Genomic DNA, 21,907 nt, shown 5'->3' with positions numbered 1-21,907 from the left:
CTATAAGGAAAATTAGCCCTGTTTCTCACCACCCACATTGCACAAGGGATACAGACTCAAGCAGGTTAAATGATGTATATATTATGTCACAACGTTAGTAGATGAGATTTTACCTGTGGCCCTCACAATGCCAAGTAAAGGCTTCTTTCTGTGATACCTTATCATTTTAGTAGCAACTAGGGATGGGGACTCTGGGCCCAATAGAAGCACAAAAGGAAGAGGCTTTTAAAAGAACTGGAAGGAGCAGGATTTCCCTGATCCCCAGAAGTGTAGGGCATTTCTTCCTAGTGGAATGTGTCCCACCACCATCTCCCCATCTCCCCCATTCCCTCCACCTTCTCCTCAAAGGATTACTGTGCTTAGATCCACTCCCTGAGTGCCTCAGAAAGAAGCTGCTGTAGCATCAGTCAACTTCCAGGATGGTCACAACCTGTCGTGGGTCTCTCAGTGATGTTGAACACGCCTCATCTGCAGGGCTTTCCCCTGTTCCTTTACACTTCGAAGCTAAGACCATTGCTGTGATGGAGAATTGGATGATGGTGAGGATCAACAAAACAGACAGAACACCCTGCAAGAGATAGAGATGAACAAAGAATGGAGCTGCTCACATTTCTGAAGGCTCAAAGACAATGGCACCTAAGGCAAACGGCCTGATCATGAAGTAGGGCAGAGATACTGTCATCTTTTGCTGCTTTAGCACTCATGGGATATAGGTTCATTTCGAGTTTGGTATCACATCATCACCATAGTAAGAGTAATAATAATAACAACAATAACAATAATCAGCATTTATGGAGCATTTTTAAGGTTCACAAAGGACTTATACTTCTTATCACTGATCTACATGACAACCCTATGAAGTAGATGCTGTTTTACAGATAGGGAAACTGAGGAAGAAAGAGATTTAAGTGACTAGTAAAAGACACTTAAGAGAGGCTAAGACATACTTTGAAATGTCTCAGGTAGGATTCTAACTCAGGTCCTTCCATTCCACCACTTAGTTGCCTCTAGGCCAATTTAATGTTATAATAAGATGTGTGTGTGTGTGTGTGTGTGTGTGTGTGTGTGTGTGTGTGTGTGTGTCGTGGACCCTTTTGTTATTTTTTGAAATACTATAGACAACTTCTTAGAACAATGTTTTTAAGTACATAAAATATATAGTATTACAAAGGTAATCAATTATTTTGAAATACATGCAGTTCTAAAAAAAAGTTGACAGAGACCAAGTTAAGAACCTTTGCCATAAAGTAACATTCAGATGTTCACTGCTGTGAAGGAAATGCCTTGAGTGGCTTTGGTCCCTTCCCACTCAAACACATTCTGGAGTTTGAACATGTCTGTGATCTTATATGTAGTCTTTGGAAGAACCCCCTAAGAATGGTCAGTTGGGTACCCAGCCCATGAATGGGGGTTAAGAGGTGTGAGAACAGTTCCTTGATATGACCTGGAATTCTGATATGGCTTTTAGGACTGAAGATAGGCAGGGTGGGAATGTAAGTGTTCATGACAGGGTCTCCTAGTGTGTTGGGCTTGCAGGTAATACCAGCCCATGTAGAATAACCAGCCAAACCTTGTTTCTTCCCTATCTTGGTGAAATTTCTTTCTGGCTGGCATATACTAAAATAGAGAAGAGTTGATCTAGAAGGAACTGAGACAATGGGAACCCATCTCATAAGGCAGTACAGTTTATTGTTATTGAGCTCAAATGATTAGGACTCCATACTTTTATTAAGCCAGAATCTACCCATTGAATCCTGTTGGCTCTTATTTCTTCCAGGTGAGAAATTTTCAAGTATCTGAAGAAAGCAATCTTAGCTGCCCCTCATTTTCTTCTGTAGGAGAAGCATCCCCATTTTCTCCAACCTTTTTTTATATAAGATGGTTCTGAGTTCTCTCATTGTCTTGTCATTCAATTTCTGAACTATCTCTAGTTTGGTGGTGACTCTCTTAAAACTTAATGCTCAGCTGAAGCATAGTTCTCTAGATATGGTCTATGGGCTAACCAGACCAAAAGCCTTTCCTTTTTCTAGAAACTCCAATTCTGTCAAAGACCACTTAAGACTATCCTAGCTCTTTTGGCATCAGCATTCCTATTATTTACTCTTAGGTAGGTTGCAATGAACCCAAATCCTCAAGTTTTTCTCATGAAATTCACAAGAAAGGTCTTCCCCAGCAAATCTTTGCAGAACGAATTTCTTTAACAGGACTTTAAATTAATTCTTAATTTTTTGTCAGGTATATTCTGTGCTTAAATCACCTACATTTCCAAGTATGTCCCCTCCCCAACCCTCTCCAAAGAGCCATCCTTTGTAAAAAAAGAAAAAAGAAACATATAAAAAGGCCATTCCCCCCAACTAACCAGAATATTAAACAAGTCTTACAGCATATATGGCTTTCCACAACCATAGTTCCCTCTCTTTGAAGACCAAAAAGGGGGATGCTTTTCTCCTGCAGTGTGTTTATGCTGCAAAAAGTTCTATGTTATTCAACCAGATGACTAAATTGATTCAGTTCTGACACTGGTAAAGCAACAGATCAGAGGTGACCAGAGGAAAACCAAAGGGTCTCCAATTTTCTGACCCAGTTTAGGAGATTACTTCTATCCTGACCTCAATCCTTCTAATGTAATAGAAGCCTGATTTACGCAAAAGTAAAGGAAGGACGTCTAAGGGTACGAAAGCAGGTTTTCCTGACTCTAAACCCTTAATGCTATTTATCATTTTTGTTATGATGTCTCATAAATATCATCAAGGCATCACACACCAAACACTAATTTGTGGAGAAGAAATTATCATGGAACCACTTGGGAATCTCCAATACTATCCATATGCCTTGAGGAGCCAAGGCATTGCATTTGGATAGATCAGCAATGGCAAACATTTTAGAGACTGAGTGCCCAAACTGCCAGCCTCACGCTGCATGTGAGCCCCACACCTTACCCCAGATAGGGGAGAGAGGAAGTGCTCCCACTGGGCTGTTGGGCAGAGGGATGGGTCATGTGAGAAATGTCCTCAGGAACATATAGAGAGGGGGAAGGGAGTAGCCCCCTCTTGCATGCTCCGCCACACATACCATAGGTTCAACATGGGGATAGGTCCTCTATTTGGGGATAAGTTTAGATAAATCTCAACTCTGGGTCCCTGGACTTTAGACAATAAGGGCTTGGCTTGTTGCCTCAGTGACTGATTCTAGTCCTTGGGCTAAGCCCAAGTCATTCACTTAAGGCCTCAGTATTCTGGACAACTCTCTACGACCATAAGTTGCATCGAACTTGTCAACCTGCATTAGGTAGAGGAAATTTCCTCATCTGGGAGTTTCCTATACCAATGAAATCACAGGCTTAGTCACTATCTCATTTGAACTGTACTTTTAAGGTTTGGGAACTAGCTGAGAGGCAGGAAAGAAGGTATGAGAGTAAAAGGACATTTCTTTGGAAACACAGGTCCATCTGAAATTGGAACCAGTTTGATTTAATAATTGTTTTCAAACAATCCAGAGGGAATTTGATTAGGGGGTCAAATCATCAAATCAAATTGAATAAGAATAAAAAAACAATGGTCTCTATAACACTGAATAATGATAATGACCAAGCTTGGTTCCCAAAAGTTAAGTCTGATGAACTGAGAGCCATGGCTAGAATCATGAAGTTTCATCAGTGGCAACTGGAAATTCAAAAAGCTTCATCTCATTTTAGGGAGTAAATAGAAGAGTGAGGAGAAGGCACTTCTAAATGTAAAACATTGGAGTATTTCTAGGATTCAGAACTCAGAGCTAGAAGAAATCTTAGAGGCACTTTGGCATAATGAATGGATTGCCAGGCTTCACATCAGGAAGACTTGGCTCTGAATCTTAGCCCCAACACCTCCTAGCTGTGTGGCCTCAGGCAAGTCACTGAGTATGTTTGTATCCCATTTTCTTAATGTATGAGATGGGGGTGATACTACCACCTAGCTGCCACCAAATTATTGGAAGGATCGAATGAAAACAATGTAAGTAAAATATTAATGTAGTCCAATTTAGTCCAATCCCCTAATCTGACAAAGGGAAATGAGACCCAGTTATAGGGAGATACTTGTCAGGGATCACAGATGGTCAGACAGTGCTTTAGCATCCATTCTTTCATTCGATTCTCACAAACATCCTGTGATATAGTTATCCCCGTTTTATAGATTTAAAAGCTAAGGTGCAGAGAAGATAAGGGGCATAAATAACCAAGGTCATGAAACCAGAATCGAGAATCACATTTCTCAACTCTATACTCCAAGTTCAATGATATCCAGCCCCAGAGAAAGAACTGTTGGAGTAGGAATGCAAATTAAAGCACATGATTTTTTCATTTGTTTATTTGGGCATGTTTGAGGGTTTTGGCTTTATAAGATTACTCACTTACAAAATTGAACAATATGGAAATATGTTTTGTGTGATAATGCATATATGATCCAGACTAAACTGCCTGCCAGCTCTAGGAGTGGGGAGGGAAGAAGGAAGAGAGACAGTTTGGATCACATAGCTTTGGTAAACTTTTGCGGAAATTTATCACATGTAATTAGTAAAACAAATAAAGCAAATTAAAAATATGTTCCAAATTCAAGACACTGCTCTGGCCAGGCTGCTCCAATGTCAAAGAACGTCCAGGTCTGCTTTTAACATTATATAATACTCATGTGTAATCTACATCGTTTACATTACCATGTTCAAAGTCTTTATAGAGTTCATTCTTAGAAGTAACTTCAAGAGTGTCTTCCTCAACTAGACCATCTCATTGACTTTCTCATTTTGTTTAGAAAAACTTTTTTAGAGGCATTGCAGAGCTGTCAATCTAGTCTTCCTCCATAGAATCTCTCAAATCCATTCCGTCCTCTCCCCTCACAGGGCCCTCTCCATCCTGGTTTAATCTTTAATCTTGTCACTTCTCACCTGGACTAATACAACAATTCCTTCATTGGGACTCCAGGCTTCTGGGCTCTTCTCTGGCTAGTTCATCCTCTACTAAGCTACTACATTGTCTTCCTGAAGCACAAATTTGATGATGGTGCTCCCTGTTCAAGAATAACCTTCTATGACTTTCATTCACATGTAGGATAAAATGTTGTCTAGTCATTTTCAGCCATGTTCATTTTTTTTTTGTGACACCATTTGGGATTTTCTTGGCAGAGATACTGAGGCTGATTTGCCATTTCCTTCTCCAGCTCATTTTACAGATGAGGAAACTGAGGCAAAAAGAATTAAAAGGGACTTGCCAAGGGTCACCTAGCCAGTAAGTATTCTGAAGCCAGATCTGAGTTCAGGAAAATGAGACCTTTTGACTCCAAGCCCAGCACTCCATCCACTGTGTCACCTAGAGGGCCAAGTGTAAAATACCTGCCCCTCCACCTAGGTTATATTCTCAGCCTTATTTCATATTGTTTCCCTTCATTCATTTTTTTTTCTGTTCCAGTCAAATTGGCTTATCTCTTGTTTTCTAACTTGGACATTCTGACTTTGCACCTTTGCTGCCTCCCATACCTGAAGGGCACTCCCTCTTTACCTCCACCTTTTAAATCCTGGGAGCTTCAGTTAATGGAGCATCTTCTATGGGAAGTCTTTCCTGATCCCCCAAAGTTATTAGTGTTTCTCTCTCTTCTCAAATGGCCATGAATGTATTTAGACATTGGTTCCTCCCAGATGAGGATAAGCTCCTTGAAGGCAGGGATTCTTTTCCATTTTTTCTTTGTATTTCCAGTGCCTTTTTTATCATAAGTGCTTGATAAATGCTTGTCAAATTGAACTGGAAAGAAGCACAATAATAATTACAAGCATTTGTAAAGCCCTTGAAGAATTCTGAAGAATTACATGTTGTCTCATTTGAGTCTCAAAACAACCCTGTGAGATAGGATGAAGAAAAGTTAAGTGATCTACCCAAGGCCTGACAGCTAATAACTAGTGGTCTGAGGCAGGTCTTCCTAATTCTAGTCCAGCAGTCAGTCTATCCATGTGGTCACCTATCTGCCTCAGGACATAAGTTGTGAATTGCGGAGGTGTTCGATTAGTTACATTTTATTCTCTGGTGGAATTCAGGTCATGTGGAGAGATTTTAACATGTGGAATAAAATTGCTTACTTGAAGAAGGAGTTCACCCATGGTACACATGCTACCTGCTACAGGGCGAACACACTGAAGAAACTGATGGAGAGATAAGTTGTAGAAGAGGACGCCGATCCCAGACGCAGAAATCATGGCCCCCACAACATCCATGTAAAGACTCAGACGATCCTGAAAAAGAATGTGTGTTCGTGCTCAACAACTGGCACTTGTCAGGCCGCTAGAGCTTCTGTGGTGGAGGCAGCGATGGGAAGCACAGCCTGGGTGTCTGTGCTCGCCAGGCACTGAGCCATGGCCCAACACCTCTTGGGGATCCCTTGAGATTATTTCAGGCAGAGTTCTTAGACAAAGAGCATTTGGAGACTCCCCTACCCCCAGGCAGGCAAGGCACTGGGGTAGCTGGAACCCCAGAATGAGAGCATTCTCTGACTGGCAGAATAATGGCAGGGCCAGAAAGCCAGGAAACAACTCTCACTATGCCATAGTATAACTGTGGCTGGGATGGGGTTGATGCCAGGTCTTCGGTCGAGTTATGCCTTAGCATATATGTATTTGGGGGGGCTGGGCCCACACCAGGCAAACCATATTTCAACTCTCTCCATCTTCACAAAGTATCAGATTGGCCAGATACATATTTGGTGGAGATAGAAACAAACCTATAGGGGAAGAGGAAGGGAAAGGGAATAAACATTCATATAACACCTCGGACATGCCAGGCACCAGGCTAAGGGCTTTAAAATTAACATCTCACAACAGCTGTGGGAGACAGATGTTATTATCTCCATTCTATAGTTGAAGAAACAGAGGCAAACGGGTAAATGACTTGTTGAGGTCATATTGCTAGGAAGTGTCTAAGGCTGGATCTGAACTCTTCTCCCTGGCTCCACACCTAGCACGTTAATACAGTACTTTCTAGCAGCAACTCTAGAAATTGAGCAAGTGAGGTCAGAAGAAGATATAGGTGGAAAAATGAGTGAAGACGCTTAAGTGACACTAATGTTAGTGCTCCAGCTCCCCACCCTGAAGAATCTCCCTTTCCTCATTCCCTGCACTGCTTTTCGAAGGATATGCCATTTTTATTCCAAAGGCATGTTTTTAAGGCCCTGTACAGAGGATATGCCAGATATGAGTGGCCTCAGATAGGTCCTTGGTCCCCACTGCTTCTTATATATATTCTGGATCAGTGACCAACTTAATTTCCAAACTTAAGTCTGTCTTTCTGAGAAGAATTTTCCAGATTGAAGCATTGTTTAGTTCTCAGAGAGTCAGATATATCTCTGTCTGATAAAAACAACATAGTGGGTATTTGGAGCTATCTGGAAGGTTATGTGAGTAGTCGAATATAGAGCGATGAAAATAATGACCCTTCTTGCTCCCTTAACCTTAAACCCTGCTCTGAGAAAATATGAGATTCTTGAAGGCCATGCACTATTTTCTATATTTGTCTATATCCTCAACATCAAGCACAGCTCTGCCTTGCAAGTAGCAGACGTAATAATCTTGTTTAATTTGAACTGGGTTTCTGAACTGATATTTAGTGCATCTTTGATCTCTGGGCCAACTCCCCCACCCCAGCTGAATTGCAGGTCAAGAACAAAGGGTTTAAAGCTAGTAGAGACCTTGAATCCATTTCCCTTAATTTAGAGATGAGAAACTATGAGGGAATGTGACATGGACCAAGGGAAATATCAGATATCAGACCAACCATTAGAATAGATTAGTACAATTTGTTAACTGTATATTTACTTACACAAAACAGAGAAAAATTAATACTATCACCAACTTCCCTGAGATTTCACTATAGAATGAACCTATACCGCCATTCTAAGACTTATATCTTGTCTTTAGAAAAACTTGGTTTTGTACTGAAAATAAGTCTAAAATTACTCTGGAATGAAATGAAATAAACACTTGACAAGCATGTACTACACTAAGGGCTTTGCAACTATTATCTCATTTGAGCCCTAAAAGGTCTCAGAGCAAGCATCTGCCCAAATCCCTAGGGACTGAGAAAATAATCTGGGCTTGTTGAACTGGAATTCAGGCCATAGGCCCCAGAGAACTCAATATTCTATTTACTTCTTTGATGAGCTTTAATTTGGGATCTCTTTTCATAGACTGGGTTTCCTGAAGGCAAATGCTATAGCTTTATTAACTCAGGGATATGGGATTTAGGGTTCCCTCCCTAGAAATGTTTTAAATGACTGGAAAACCACTGGAGTATAAATTGGTAAAGATAGCCTGTGATATCACTTCCAATTCTCAAAAATCTGTGATTCTATAGGACATTACCAGAAAGTAGAGAAGATGGTGATATTGGTAAATAAAAATAATGGTAAATAAAATTTTTTGACTTGATATGATCATGTTGCCAGTAATTTGAGCATGTCCTTTATATCAATGTATTAAGCCATAAATATAATTTGAATCAAGAGTCGATTCTTACCTGACTTTTAAATTTCACACCATTAAGAATGGTAAAGACTCCTATAATGGCATACTGTGAAGAAGAGAGTAAATTTGTTAGTGGCTCCTAGATGATCTAAGGAGGCTGAACATCTACTAATTTATACCAAACCCAACAGGGCTTACAGATTGCTCAAGGAAGACTAGCACTTTTGATGTAAACCCTTTGTAGGGCTGCTCATCCTCTTTTAGTATTCACCTTCCCCCAGCTCTCATCTGTGGTACCAAGAAGTTGTAGATACTCCAAGAAGCTGTAGATATTCGCAGTGGCTACACCCTGGTAAATCATCTGGGCAGGCAGGCTAAACCAGGTTGAGGGTAACCAATAGGCCTCAAACCTGTCAGTGAGTTAAGGAAGTGTCTACCCAAGCATGTGAAGACTTCCCCCAGCAGAATGGGCAGACGAGAACAGTTTGTACCAATGGCCTTGAAGGCAGCAGAAGCGGGCTCTGTGGAGTGCTTAGAGCTTAGTTAAACATCAAAGAAGCCAAAGTCATCCACTGCATCTCAGGCCATCACCAGTCATCTTGACTTTTGTCTTGCCACTGGACTTTGATGACTCTGGAAGAGAGAGTGAGGCCAATGACTTTGTGCAACTCTGCCTCACTTAAATATAATTTATGCAGGAGTCAAAAGACATCAACAGTGATGTTATTTTGGTCTTCTTTGAGTACCAGGGACAAAAACCAACCTCTTAGGACATCAGCAGAATAGCTAAAAGTGACAGAGAGATGCTCTGATGGGGCTAAAGGGGAAGGGGTGAGTGCATTATAAGGCACAATATTATAGGATCAAAAGAGAAATCCGGGCAGAGTTCTAGGAGAAATTTCAGGTCAAAGAGATCGCTTTCAGTTTTCTGGTCTCAAAGACGAGAGAGGTCTATCCAGCCTTGGTATAGACAAGGACGAGGAACAAACCTTAGAAATAAGACACAGTGAGGTGACTATAGAGACACAATGGGAAGTAGTAGTACACTTGCCTTAGAAAGTTTAGTATGTAAAGAATGGTATTATGTTTTGAGGTGGAAATGGTATGTGAGAGCCAGATTATGAAGGGCTTGGAATACCAGGATAAGCAGGGTTTATTTTATTAGGTAGGTGATGTATCCAGAACACAACAAACAGAAAAGTATTGTATAATTGTCGTAGGGATTGCTACATCCTCCTCAGGGGGATTGTATAATTGTCATAGGGATTATATAATTGCCATAAAACTAAGGGGGCAGCTGGGTAGCTCAGTGGAGTGAGAGTCAGGCCTAGAGACGGGAGGTCCTGGGTTCAAACCCGGCCTCAGCCACTTCCCAGCTGTGTGACCCTGGGCAAGTCACTTGACCCCCATTGCCCACCCTTACCAATCTTCCACCTATGAGACAATACACCGAAATACAAGGGTTTAAAAAAAAAACAAACTAAAAAAATCTTTTGGGAAAGAAACATTTCAGGAGAGCTCAATAACTCTTTGAATCTAGAAGATGAATTGTTTGAAGGAGCCATGAAGATGCCTGAAGACACCTCCATAGCATCAGAAGATCCAGCACAAACTTTGGAGTATAACTGATTGAACGTTGTGGGGTTGAACAGAAGTATTTTGAATATAAACTTGTATCCCACAGGGGACTGCCCCCTAATTGGCTTATTGTCATTGCACCTAGAAAACATTGGTTTGCTCTCTCTCACTCTCTATTTGTTTTATTTCCCTCTTATACCTAACTATTGTAGTTTGGGAGACTAGTCTCCCAAAGGATCACAGGGGGGATTGTGAAAGAGAATTCTTTACTCTATTGTTTATCCTTAGTTAACACTAACTTAAGTACTTCACTAGACTGTGAAGACAGGATTAAGTCTCCTTTGTCTATGTTTTGAATGAATCAACATAAACTTGAACTAGGTGGAGGATCTCTCAAACCACTCAGTGAATTCATATCCTCAGAAACTCAATCAGCCAGAAAGAGTATTCACCTCTCCAAAAGGTGAATTTTAGAAAATTCACATCCTTAGATGAGAACTTAAGCTTCAGAAGGTAAGAAGTCGATCCCACAGACACTGCCTCCCTGGGCAGTGCTAGACAATTTGGAAACTGTGATTGGCCCCTGTGAAGAGGGGGACAAGGAGCCACCATAAAAGCCATGAAATCCTTCAGCTTGAGACAGATTGTCTTTGAGAAGATAGTCTGGAGAGATTGCCTTCTTGAGATAGTCTTCTAACTGAAGAGAGTCTTTGAGGGAGCTTTGCTGGAGCCTGTGGTTTAGATTGTAGACTTGGAGCTCAGCCTCAACTTAGACTGATTCCTGGATTACTTCATTGGTGAGTGAAAAGGGCTGACTCCTTTCCTAGTTTCTGGAGAGACTAGTTTCCATCTTTGAGGAGGCCGTTGTGGTTATTCACCACCAGCCCTCCTGGCTGAGGACTAGTAAGGTATTTTCTCAAACCTCTTTCACATTTCTCTAATTTTTGTTTCCCCTTTATTTTGTAAATAAATTTCTGACTCAAGACATAATAAATATTGGTGACTACACAATTTCATAAAATTATTGTCCAACCATTAATTTTTACCTTTACAGTATGAATGGATCGTAGATGGGGATGGTCAGTGGAAAGGCTCCTAAAGAATGGAGGTCTACCAATCATAAATCTATCAGTCTGGGCTTTCAAGTGGTCATATCTACCAGATCACTTTATTTACCCAATTTTCCAAGGGGAAAAAAAACTGAAATATAAATCTCCCATAAAGCTAAGTTTAAACCTCAATCTAGGGGAGTTTCATACTGTTCAGGGTATATTCTGAGAGAATGGTGGAAAACTGGACAAGTGAATGGCCAAAGGATATCAACTAGGTTCCACAGATTAACCCCTAGTTCTGTCCTATTGGTACCCAGCATGGGATGAGACAGGCAGACTTTCTCAACCTCTTGTGATCCTTTGCAAAATTTGATAAGCCCAGCCTCTTACTTACATGGACACAATCAGGTTCCTGGATACTACTAGGAATTTCAGAGTGGCCTTTTAAGCCTGGCATCCAAAGTTATTCTGTTCACTATACTCACACATGCTCCTGTCCAGAATGGGTACCTTGTGATAAAGAAATGAGAAAAACTTGACTTTGGAAGTCCAGTTTTGTTGGTATTGGAAAATAAAAAGGCTCCAAGTGAAGTGATGATTAGACCTATCAGGATCTGGAGAACCTGTGGGAAGAAAAATGGAAAATTTGGAAATGTGTACAAGGAGATTCCTTTTTAAACAAATGAATCTTGATTCCGGTTTGGGAGCTTAGGAAGGGGGGGTATCTCTAGTCTTTCATGAATGGAGAGGGGTCATGATAAACAAAACCCTGCTACCTGCCAAAACATTGTTTTCAACACTATCCTACTTATCTCTTTCTTATAACATACCCCACCAATCTTTTGTTCTTTTTTTCAATCAGGTTTTTACTCTAGGCAAAAATGATTAACCTGACCTCAGATGGATATCCAGAAGAAGGCACAGGCCCAAAAGAAACTCACCTTGAGATGACCATTCTATTCAATGAATGACAAAAAAACCCCACTTATTAAGCACTCATTATGTGAAAGGTATTGTGCTTAATTCTGGGAATACAAAAACAAGAAAAGGAAATTGTCCTTGCCTTCAAGGAAATTACATTCTGCTGTGGCTGATAGTACAATAAATAGTGCTGGACCTGGAGTCAGGAAAACTTGAGTTCAAATAGATCCTCAAACACCTATTAGCTTTATGTGTCCCCAGGAAAGTAATTTAATCTCTCTCAACCTCAATTTCCTCATCTATAAAATAAGGATAATAAAAATACCTACCTCCTAGGGTTATTCTAAGGATCAAATGAGATAATATTTTTAAAATTCTTAGCACAGTGCTTATTACATAGGAGGTGCTTAACAAACATTTCCTTCCCTTCCCCTCCCTAATGGGTGGATACAGAGCCATCCAATTTATGGGTGAGTCAAAAGACATCACCCACACCATTTTGCCATTTACCATTTTACTATCTAATTATGGGCCATAAGCTTGCATAATTTTTGTTCGCAGGTGATTAGGCTCCCAATGAAACTTCTGAGGCTGAGATGCAACAGAAAAGGTAACAATTCTTTGCCACTTGTGCTCATTCTGGCCTGACAATTAACATCAAGAAAACAGAGGTTTTATACCAGCCAGAATCATACCATCCATATATTGAACCATCAGTTACAGCAAATGGAGAAAACTTGAACACTGTGGATGAGTTCACTTACCCAGGCAGCATAATTTTTTTTTAAATCCTTTCTGTCTTAGACTAAATACTGTGTATTAGTTCCAAGGCAGAAGAGCAGGAAGGGCTAGGCCAGTGATGGTGAATCTTTTAGAGACTGTGTGCCATTTCCCTCCCCATTGGCTGCTATGCCTCCCTCCCCCACCACATTATCCCAGTCAGGGGTGGGAGAAAGGAAGGGAGTGGCCTGGGTGCTCTACTCAGGGAAGGAAGTAAGCACTTCCACTGGGCTGCTGGGCAGAATGGTGGAGAGGAGAGGGGAAGGGGAACAGCTCTGCCCAAGTCCCTCTGCCTTTCTAGTAACTAATTCTACAGGCAATAGTGTGCATGCCCATAGAGATCTCTGTGTGCCATCTTTGGCACCTGTGCCATAGGTTCGCCATCATGGGGCTAAGCAATGGGGTTAAGTGACTTGCCTAGCGTCATACAGCTAGGAAATGTCTGAGGCCAGATTTGAACCCAGGACTTCCCTTCTCTAGGCTTGGCTCTTCATCCACTGAGCCACCTTGATGCCCCCTTAGCAGTATACCTTCTAGGGCTGTACACATAGATGATGAGGTTGACATAGGCATTGCCAGAGCTAGCTCAGTGTTTGGGAAACTGTAAAAGGGAGATTTTTAGGTATTTTATAAATATGTATTTTAAGTGTGGTCGCCAGGAATCAACAATTCAGATTGATTCCATAATTAAAATAGACCCAAGTCAGGATCCAGTTTAAGGTAGTTTATTTACAATTAGGAAGGTAAGAGGTAGGTAAATAGAGAGAGGGAGAGGCTAGTCCAGGCCTGCAGAGGCCTGGATGGAGAGAGAGGGTTAAAAGGCTAATTAAACTAGGTTACAAGCCACAAGACTAGAAATCAGAGAGGTTATAAGCCTACTTAAGGCAGAGTTTGGAAACGCCAAGTTAGGCCAAGGAAGTCAGCCTAACTTACCCACGTGACAATTCAGAGTAGAAGCATTCTGAGGTCTCAGCCGAGGGCCTTCAGCCCCAAGTCCAAAGTCGGAACTCCTGAACTCCTTCTACTCCTCAACTCACTCTCCCAGGTTGTAACCCACGTATTTAAAGAGATAGCATCTCTCGTCATTTCCTGTGGGTCCACCTCTAATTCAAGTGGACCAATGGCAGCCTCTGCACTGATTTGGTCTGCCCAGAGGGCCGTCCCTTGTTCTTGATTTGATACTTATTGTCGTGGGTAACTCATCTCCCCTCCCCTTTTGAGGGAGGTGGGGATGATATAATCTAGATTGTCATGTGTGATTAAATTATCTCCACTTCCCCTGAGGGAGGTGGGGATGATATAATCTAGATGCCTAGGGTAAGTAGATTTTTGACTATGAATGGGCTAGAGTTAATTTCATTTACACAAAACTCTGAAGGAAAGTGTGGGAGAGGAGCTGTATTAGGTCCCTACCAAATTGAAGATCCAAAGAACCAATGTGTTGATTTCATTGTTGTGTGACTATGAAACCTAGAGAGTCTTCTAGCACCATGCCAGGAAATGGGATTGTTTGCTTTTAAATTATCTTAGGAAGATTCTGAAGAGCCTCTGGCAAGATAAGGCAGCAGACACCAAGGTCCTCTCTCTAGCTGCTCCGATGAGCATCCCAACTTAGTGCTGAGAGTGCAACTCTGATAGGCTGGCCGTGTGGTCTGACCTAAGAGACTTCTACAGTGAATTCACCCAAGGCCAATGCTCACAAGGAGGTCAGAAGAAGCACTACAAGGACACCATCAAGAAGTCTCTGAAGAGCTTTGCTATTGATCTGGAGCCTCAGCAGCCACTGGCACAGGACTGTCCTATGTGATGTATCCACATCAAAGAGAGTGCTGTTCTCTGAGCAAAGCAGAACTGTAGTAGCTCCAAAGGCATATAGGAGACATGCAAATTTAGACATCTCCACCTTGAATCTTCATGCAGGCTGTGTCTGACCTGTGGGAGAGCCTTCTGAGCTCATACTGATCTGGTCAGCCATAGTCAAACACATGGTACAGTGACCCTGACATGGGAATGTCATTTTGGTCCTCTCTGAATGGATACAGATGAATATGGCATTGTCATAAATAATTAAATCTGTAGCTTTTCAGTCATGTCCAATCCTTTGTGACTACGCTGGGAGTTTTCATGGCAAAGAAACTGGAGTGGTTTTGCCATTTCCTTCTCCTGCTCATTTTACAGATGAGGAAACAAAGGCAAATGGGATCAAGTGATTTGCCTATGGTCACACAGGAAAGTGCTGCCTGAGGCTAGATTTGAATTTATGAAGATGAGTCTTCTTGACTTCAAGCTTGGCACTCTATTCTGTCCAAGTAATTAAACTAGCTGCCCAAGTAATTAAATACAAACTAATGAAAAGTAATTTCTAAGAGAAGGGAGAGCTATTAATGTTGGGGACTGAAGGGAATCAAGGAAAAAGCCTTCAGGAAGAATTGGCACCTATGCTTTTCTTTGTAAGGAGTTAGGGATTTTAAAAGGAGAAGAGGCCACATTACAGACATCAGGAAATGTGGCATATAGACAACAGAGCAATTTGATCATAATGGATAGCACAGAAGGCAAATAATATAAAATAAGAGTAGTACTGGGTATGCCATAATTGGGGCTTTAAATGCTCTCAGGACAAGGAGTTTGTATTTTGTTATAGATAATAAGGAAGATTTCTGAGTATAAGGACAAAGTAGACAGAACTATGTTCTCAAAGCACCAAGTTAGTCTCTAGGTGGAGATCACATTTGATCATTTATTTATCAATATCATTTGATTAAACAGAGAAAGAAAGTAGGATAAAACAGTTTCCTTACACTATTTCAACAGGCTAGGCAAAAGATAGTAAAGGGCAAAGATGACAGATAAGGGGCAGCCATCCTGTTCTTCCAACATTCCCCTTCAAACAACTTTTAATAATACCTTAAAACAAATTTTGAAGTGGCAGAGCCAACAAAAAAGATCAAAGTCAGACATTTTTCCAGCACAAAAAATCTTAGGAGGTCAGCAGGAGAAGTCTGTGGAGTCAGGGTGGAGGCCTGTTCCAAGCCCACACACAGGGTGGGAGCAACAGAGACTGCAATAGCAGCAGGAGTTTCAGGAATTCTCAGCCTAAAGACAGGAAGGTGACTGGACAACTGGTGAGGAAGAAATGACAAGGGACTTATTGCTGACACTGGGTGTTGGCACTGACTGGTTGGTAACTATTGCCCATATGCAGTTCTAGGCCATAGTTCCAGGGTAAAGAGGAGCACTTGTGGATGTGCACAAAGGAACAGCAATTCTGGTCATAGTTTCAAAGCAAAGAGAAGCCCTAGTGCTTGTGGCTGCAAAGGACTGGAATAAAGACCAGAAGAGAGAAGCAACCACATTTATAACACCTTGAAAGCACCAAAAAATTGTAGACCCCCACAAATAACCTGAAAACAGCAACACAAAAAAGCCTGAATCTTGGGACAGTGCCTCCCCATGCTCAGGTAAGCTCAACTTTAACCTGAAGTTCAAAGTAAAAAAATAGGCTGGAAAAAGTGATCAAACAACAAAAAGAAAATTTGACAATAAAAAGCTACTATGATGCCAGGAAAGACCAAGATGCAAACTCGGAAGAAGACCACATTGTGAAAACAGCCACAAACAAAGCCTCAAAGAAAAATGCTAATTGGACCCAAATCCAATAATTCCCAGGAGAATTAAAGAAAAAGATAAGAGTAGTAGGGGAAAAACTGGGAAAAGAAATGAGAGTAATGCAAGAAAATTATGAAAAGAGAATTAACAGTTTGGTAAAAGAAATACACACAGAAATACTAAAAAGAAAACAATAACTTACAGGACAGAATTGGCCACATGGTAAAAGAGATACAAAAGCCCAATGAAGAGAACTTCTTAAAAAGTGGAATTGGCTAAACAGAAAAAGAGTTACAAAAATTCCCTGAAAAAAATAATTTCTTAAAAATTATAATTGAGCAAGTAGAAAGTAATGATTCTAAGACATAAAGAAACAGTGAAATAAAAGTCAAAAGAATGAAAAAAATAGAAAAAATACAAAATATCTCATCAGAAAAACAAATGATCTGGAAAACAGATCAAGGAGAGATCATCTAAATTATTGGACTACCTGAAAATCATGATTAAAGAATGGACATAGACATCATATTTGTAAAATTATCCAGGAAAACGGCCCAATATCTTTGCTCAAGAGGGCAAAATAGAAATCAAAAGAGTTCGCTGATCATCTGATAGAGATTCCAAAATGAAAACTTCCAGAAATCTTATTATAGCTAGATACCAGAATTCTCAGGTAAAAGAAAAAAATATTTCAAACAGCCAGAAAGAAACAATTCAGATATTATGGAGTCAGTCAAGATCATACATGATTTAGCAGCTTCCACATTAAAGGAACAAAGGAATATGATATTCCAAAAGGCAAAGATGCTAGGCTTACAACCAAAAATAATTTATTCAGAAAAGCTGTGTAACCCCTTGGGGAAAAAAGGTATGTAATAAAGTAGAGGATTTTCAAGTATTTCTGATAAAAATACCAACATGGAATAGAAAATGTAACATTCAAGTATGAGACTCCAGAGAACATAAAAAGATAAACATGCAAGAGTAATCATAAGAGACTCAATTAAGTTTAAGCCATTTACATTCCTATAGGGGAAGACAATACATGGAACTTCAAAGAACTTTATCATATATATTAGGACATTTAAGGAATTTACATAGACAGAAGTCATGAGTGAGTCAATTCTGTTGCACTGATCTCCAAAAAATTAAAAATGAAAGAGTAAGAGGGGCAACTTGGAGAAGGGGGTAGGGAGAGCTTAGAATAGGGAAATTTTTCTCACATAAAAGAGGCATATAAGGAAGAGATTTTAAAATGGAAGAAATGAGGAGGAGTGGCAGGCAATGCTTTAACTTGACTATTGGAATTTATTCAAAGAAGGGGAAAAAATGTGTGTACATACATGCATGTGTATATACATATACGTATATGCATATACACACTCAGTTGTTTATAGAAATATAACTTACCCAGTGGGGAAATAAGAGGGGAAGGAGATAAAGGAAAAAGGGGGGTTCATAAAAAGGAGGGTGAATTAAAGGAGGCAGTGGTTAGAAGCAAAAACGTCTTTTGAAGAGGGGCAGAATAAAAAGAGAGAAGAAGAAAATAGGATGAAGAGAAACACAATAATAACTATGAATCTGAAAAGAATAAGCTCACCCATAAAATGGAAGCAGATAGCAAAATGGATTAGAAACCAGAATCCAACTATGTGTTGTTTAAGAGACATATTTGAATCAGAAAGACACACAAAGTTTAAAAAAAAAGGGCTGGAGCAGAATTTCATATGCTTTAGCTGGAGTAAACAAAGCAGGTTAGAAATCATGATCTCAGATAAAGCAAAAGCAAAAATAGACCTATTAAAAGGAGTAATGAGGAAAACGAAATTATGCTAAAAGGTAGCATAGATTATAAAGGAATGCCAAAAATTTTTAGAACAAGTTTCTCTGATGAAGGCCTAATTTCTCAAACACACACACTGAGAATAGAGCTGAGTCAAATTTATGAAAATGAAGTATTTCCCAGTTGATAAATGGTCAAGAAATATAAAAAGGCAGTTTCAAAAGAAGAAATCAAAGTTAGCTATTGTCATTTGAAAAAATATCTAAAATTCTATTGATCAAAGAAATGCAAATTAAAGCAATTGTAAGGTATCACCTATCAGAAATGATAAGTGCTAGAGAGGATAAAGGGTAAACAGGTTCACTAATGAATAGCTATTGGAGAAGTGAATTGGGACAACTATACTGGAGAACAATTTAGAATGGTGATGGCAAACCACTGACATTTTTGATGACGTGGGGCTGCATGCCAAGGATGAAACATTTGCTGTAGTGTAGTGTAGACACCCTGTGCACTATAGATGACAATTCTATCTATATTAATTTACCTATTTTGGTTTATTAAATAGTTATATATTACAATTATACATTTTTGTTATTTAAACTATAAATATCATGAAATTATGGTTTTTTCTCGAAGTGACAAACCACCCGAGTTATGCTTGGTTTTTGAGCGAATTTTGACACACCAAGCTCAAAGGGTTGCCCATCACTGATTTAGAACCATGCCAAAGGGATATAAAACTGGATGCCTACTATAACTGTATCATATTGTTTGCCTTCTCAATGGGTGGGAAAGGGAAGGGAGGGAATCTGGAATTCAAAATTTAAAAAGAAAAGAACATTAAAAATAAATAAATAAATAATGCACGGGGTGGGGGGAATGGATACTAGACACCAAAAAAAAAAAATCTAAAAATAAGAAAACATTCAGAAAAAAACATAAATACTGAGGATCTGAGCTTACATAGCAATGCTTTATGTAAAAGGAACTTAAATGATGTAATGAATTCTAAATCACTTAGCTGCTAAGTGGATCCTTCTGCTCCTTCAGAACCCCTGTCTCCACCAAGGCCAGCCTTTCCTTTACCTTTGGGCTCTGTCCCTCAGCAAAGATTATAGAAACTTTGAGATGTATTCTATGTTATAAGACAGAAAATTGTGGGGTGGGATGGAGGAGAAGAGGGGAGCACAGTATAGGGGAAGGACCATTTGATTTTTTCTTCTGTGGTGAGAGAATGTTCATGTATTCTCTGGGTTATCATTTTAAATACCCTAAGAACCCAAATGTTCCACATGAAACTGGATTATTCTGTAGTAGGATTGCCCCACCATTTGAATTGACTAATTCCCCCAGGGAATAGAAGATTATTCCCTTCCTGCCTCCCACCCCTATTTCTAGCCCATTCCATGACAATTCTGAATTAATTGTAAAAAGAGTCATCCTTATTACTGTATATTATCCAATCAGTGGCCAAATCTTGTCATTCTTTGCCCCATAACTTAACTTCTCTACTCTCCATTCACAAAGCCCAAAGTCCATCATACCAGTTTAGACCCTCTCATGTTTTACCTGAACCATTTCAATGAGACCATAAGTCTCTCCTTTACTTCCCTCCTTCCTTCACTTATTAGCTGCCAAAGTGGCTTTTGTAAATTGAGGGTCTGATCATATCACCCCTTGCCTAATACATACGAGTGACTCCCTATGACCTTTGGGTCAAATATGAACTTTTTTTCATTGAAATTCTCCTCAATATGATCTTTTGCTTTCCTGACAATCATTTTACACATTATTCTCCTCTACACATTCTATGATCCAGGCACACTGAATTATTTAAGTTGTTCTTCACTTATGTTTTGAGTCCTTTGCCCCTCTTCATCTCTACCTATCCCTTGGCATTGATGGCTGCCTTTAAAACTTAGCTAAAGTTCAACCTTCTACCTGAGAAGTTAACTGATCCTCCTTCCCCAAGCTGCTAGCATCCTTCCTAGTATTTGCTAAATACTTAGAGATGTGTCATCTCCCCCTTTGAATCTTAAATTCCTTGAGGATGGGAACTTTTGTCTTTGTGTTCTCAGAGCTTAGCACATTGTCTGGTACATAGTTGGTGCTTAAAAAATGTTTGTGGACTCATCACATAGTTTCTCTTTTACCACCTAAAGGGCCAAGATTTGAGGTCAAATCTGTACCCTTTATGGCACAATGCCTCTCTGGACAGAGAGCTGGCCATATTCTTCTGTTAAAGAGTTCCTATTTGACTCTATAGGGTCTGTCCTCATGCAAGAAGTAGTCTCCAAACTCAGGGAAGGTTTTTGGTTTTTATCATAACTTTTTGTTTCAACAACACTGGCCATATGTTGTTGTTTTTCTTTGCTTTTTAATCAATTAACTGTCTGATGATTAGAAAACAGATGATTAGGGTTAGAGTTTGAATGGCTCATGGATAGTCTATGAGGATATTTTTTACATCTTCTACTTAGTCTCTTCTCTGGGATCCTGTCATTTGCCAGCCTGAACCCCTCAACCTGCAGTCATGCAGACCTAAAAGATCAAAAGGGCTGATCATCCTCTTGAATAATAGGTGGGACAGATCTGACTTACCCCCATCATCTTTGGATCCCCTTTAAGCAAACTTAGCATGAAAGCTTGAGATTTATAAGCTGCATCCATTTTTAGCTTGCCTCTATAGCAAGGATTAAGAAGCCTCTTTATCTTTTCTTTGGGCCTGGGCTTTGACTCCATGATGTTGGAATTCATTCTGAGGCAGAGGAAGAATCCAAGCCGACAAATCTCCCTGCAAATGTCACATTCTGCTTCTCCTCTGGGGTGCTCAGCTATTCCTCTGCTTTCTATTAGAATCCTAAAATCATAGAATTATGGGGTCATAGAGTCATGGAACTACAGAGTCATGGAGACATGGAGCTAGAAGGGACCTCCAGGTTTCTTCATCTCTTGTTAGTCATCCATTTTTAATTTTTTTCTTATGAATTTGACATAATCAAAGCCATGAACATTTCCAGATACAAGGGACATGAAAGAGGTTTGAATGGGAACCCATGAACTTCTACTATATGGGGTTTGTTATTTTTTAAAAGTACATCTTGAATTTAAATGAGAGTTGAGTCACCAAAACCCAGAGAGAAGAAGATGATCAACAATGTTAGAGGCTACAAAGAGGTCAAGAAGAAGGATTGAAAAAATGGCCTTGGGAATTAAGAGATCATTATTCACTTTGGCCAATCTGTAGAGCTAAGAAAAAGGTGGAGGAAAGGGAAAGGAAATGTTGGCCTTCTCTTAGAGTTTAGTCACAAAGGGAAGGAGAAATGTTAGACAATAAGCTAGCAAGAATGGAGTTTGGGTCAATGGAATAAGAACAGAAGGTCAACCCCAAGGGAATATTTTCTGAACTCACAGAAAGGTTGGAGGAATGCACACCATATTTATGATAAACACCCCAGAGAGAAAATGTATTTGGTGTATAGGAAACCCAATGTCCAGCTCTTTTCTGCTGATTTATCTGGGGGAAAAAAATCAAGCAGTTAATGTATTCTTGTGCCTTGTTTTTAATTTCATCTTTCAGTTGATGGAGGACACAACCAGAGGTATTTATCATTTTGACCCTGATTCTGACGGAAGATGGGGTGTTTGCCACTGTAGAATCTGTGACAGCCAAAGAGGGAAATCATATCCAGAGTTATGTATTTCC

General features: G+C 39.9%; 1 protein-coding gene across 1 annotated transcript; it reads right to left on the bottom strand.

The window, feature by feature from the left end:
- Positions 1-403: 403 nt before the first annotated feature.
- On the bottom strand, positions 404-20,958 carry LOC123251882 (membrane-spanning 4-domains subfamily A member 4A-like). The gene is made up of 5 exons (XM_044681208.1): positions 20,803-20,958; positions 11,591-11,728; positions 8,528-8,581; positions 6,100-6,252; positions 404-568 (listed from the first exon to the last, which is right to left on the bottom strand). Exons 1-5 carry the CDS (start codon positions 20,956-20,958, stop codon positions 404-406), a joined length of 666 nt encoding a protein of 221 aa, XP_044537143.1.
- Between the last annotated feature and the right edge of the window lie 949 nt (positions 20,959-21,907).

Source organism: Gracilinanus agilis, chromosome 6, assembly GCF_016433145.1.
Source record: "Gracilinanus agilis isolate LMUSP501 chromosome 6, AgileGrace, whole genome shotgun sequence".
Lineage (NCBI taxonomy): Eukaryota > Metazoa > Chordata > Mammalia > Didelphimorphia > Didelphidae > Gracilinanus > Gracilinanus agilis.
The sequence above is the reverse complement of the archived record's forward strand: the minus strand, read 5'-3'. Positions and strand labels throughout refer to the sequence as shown.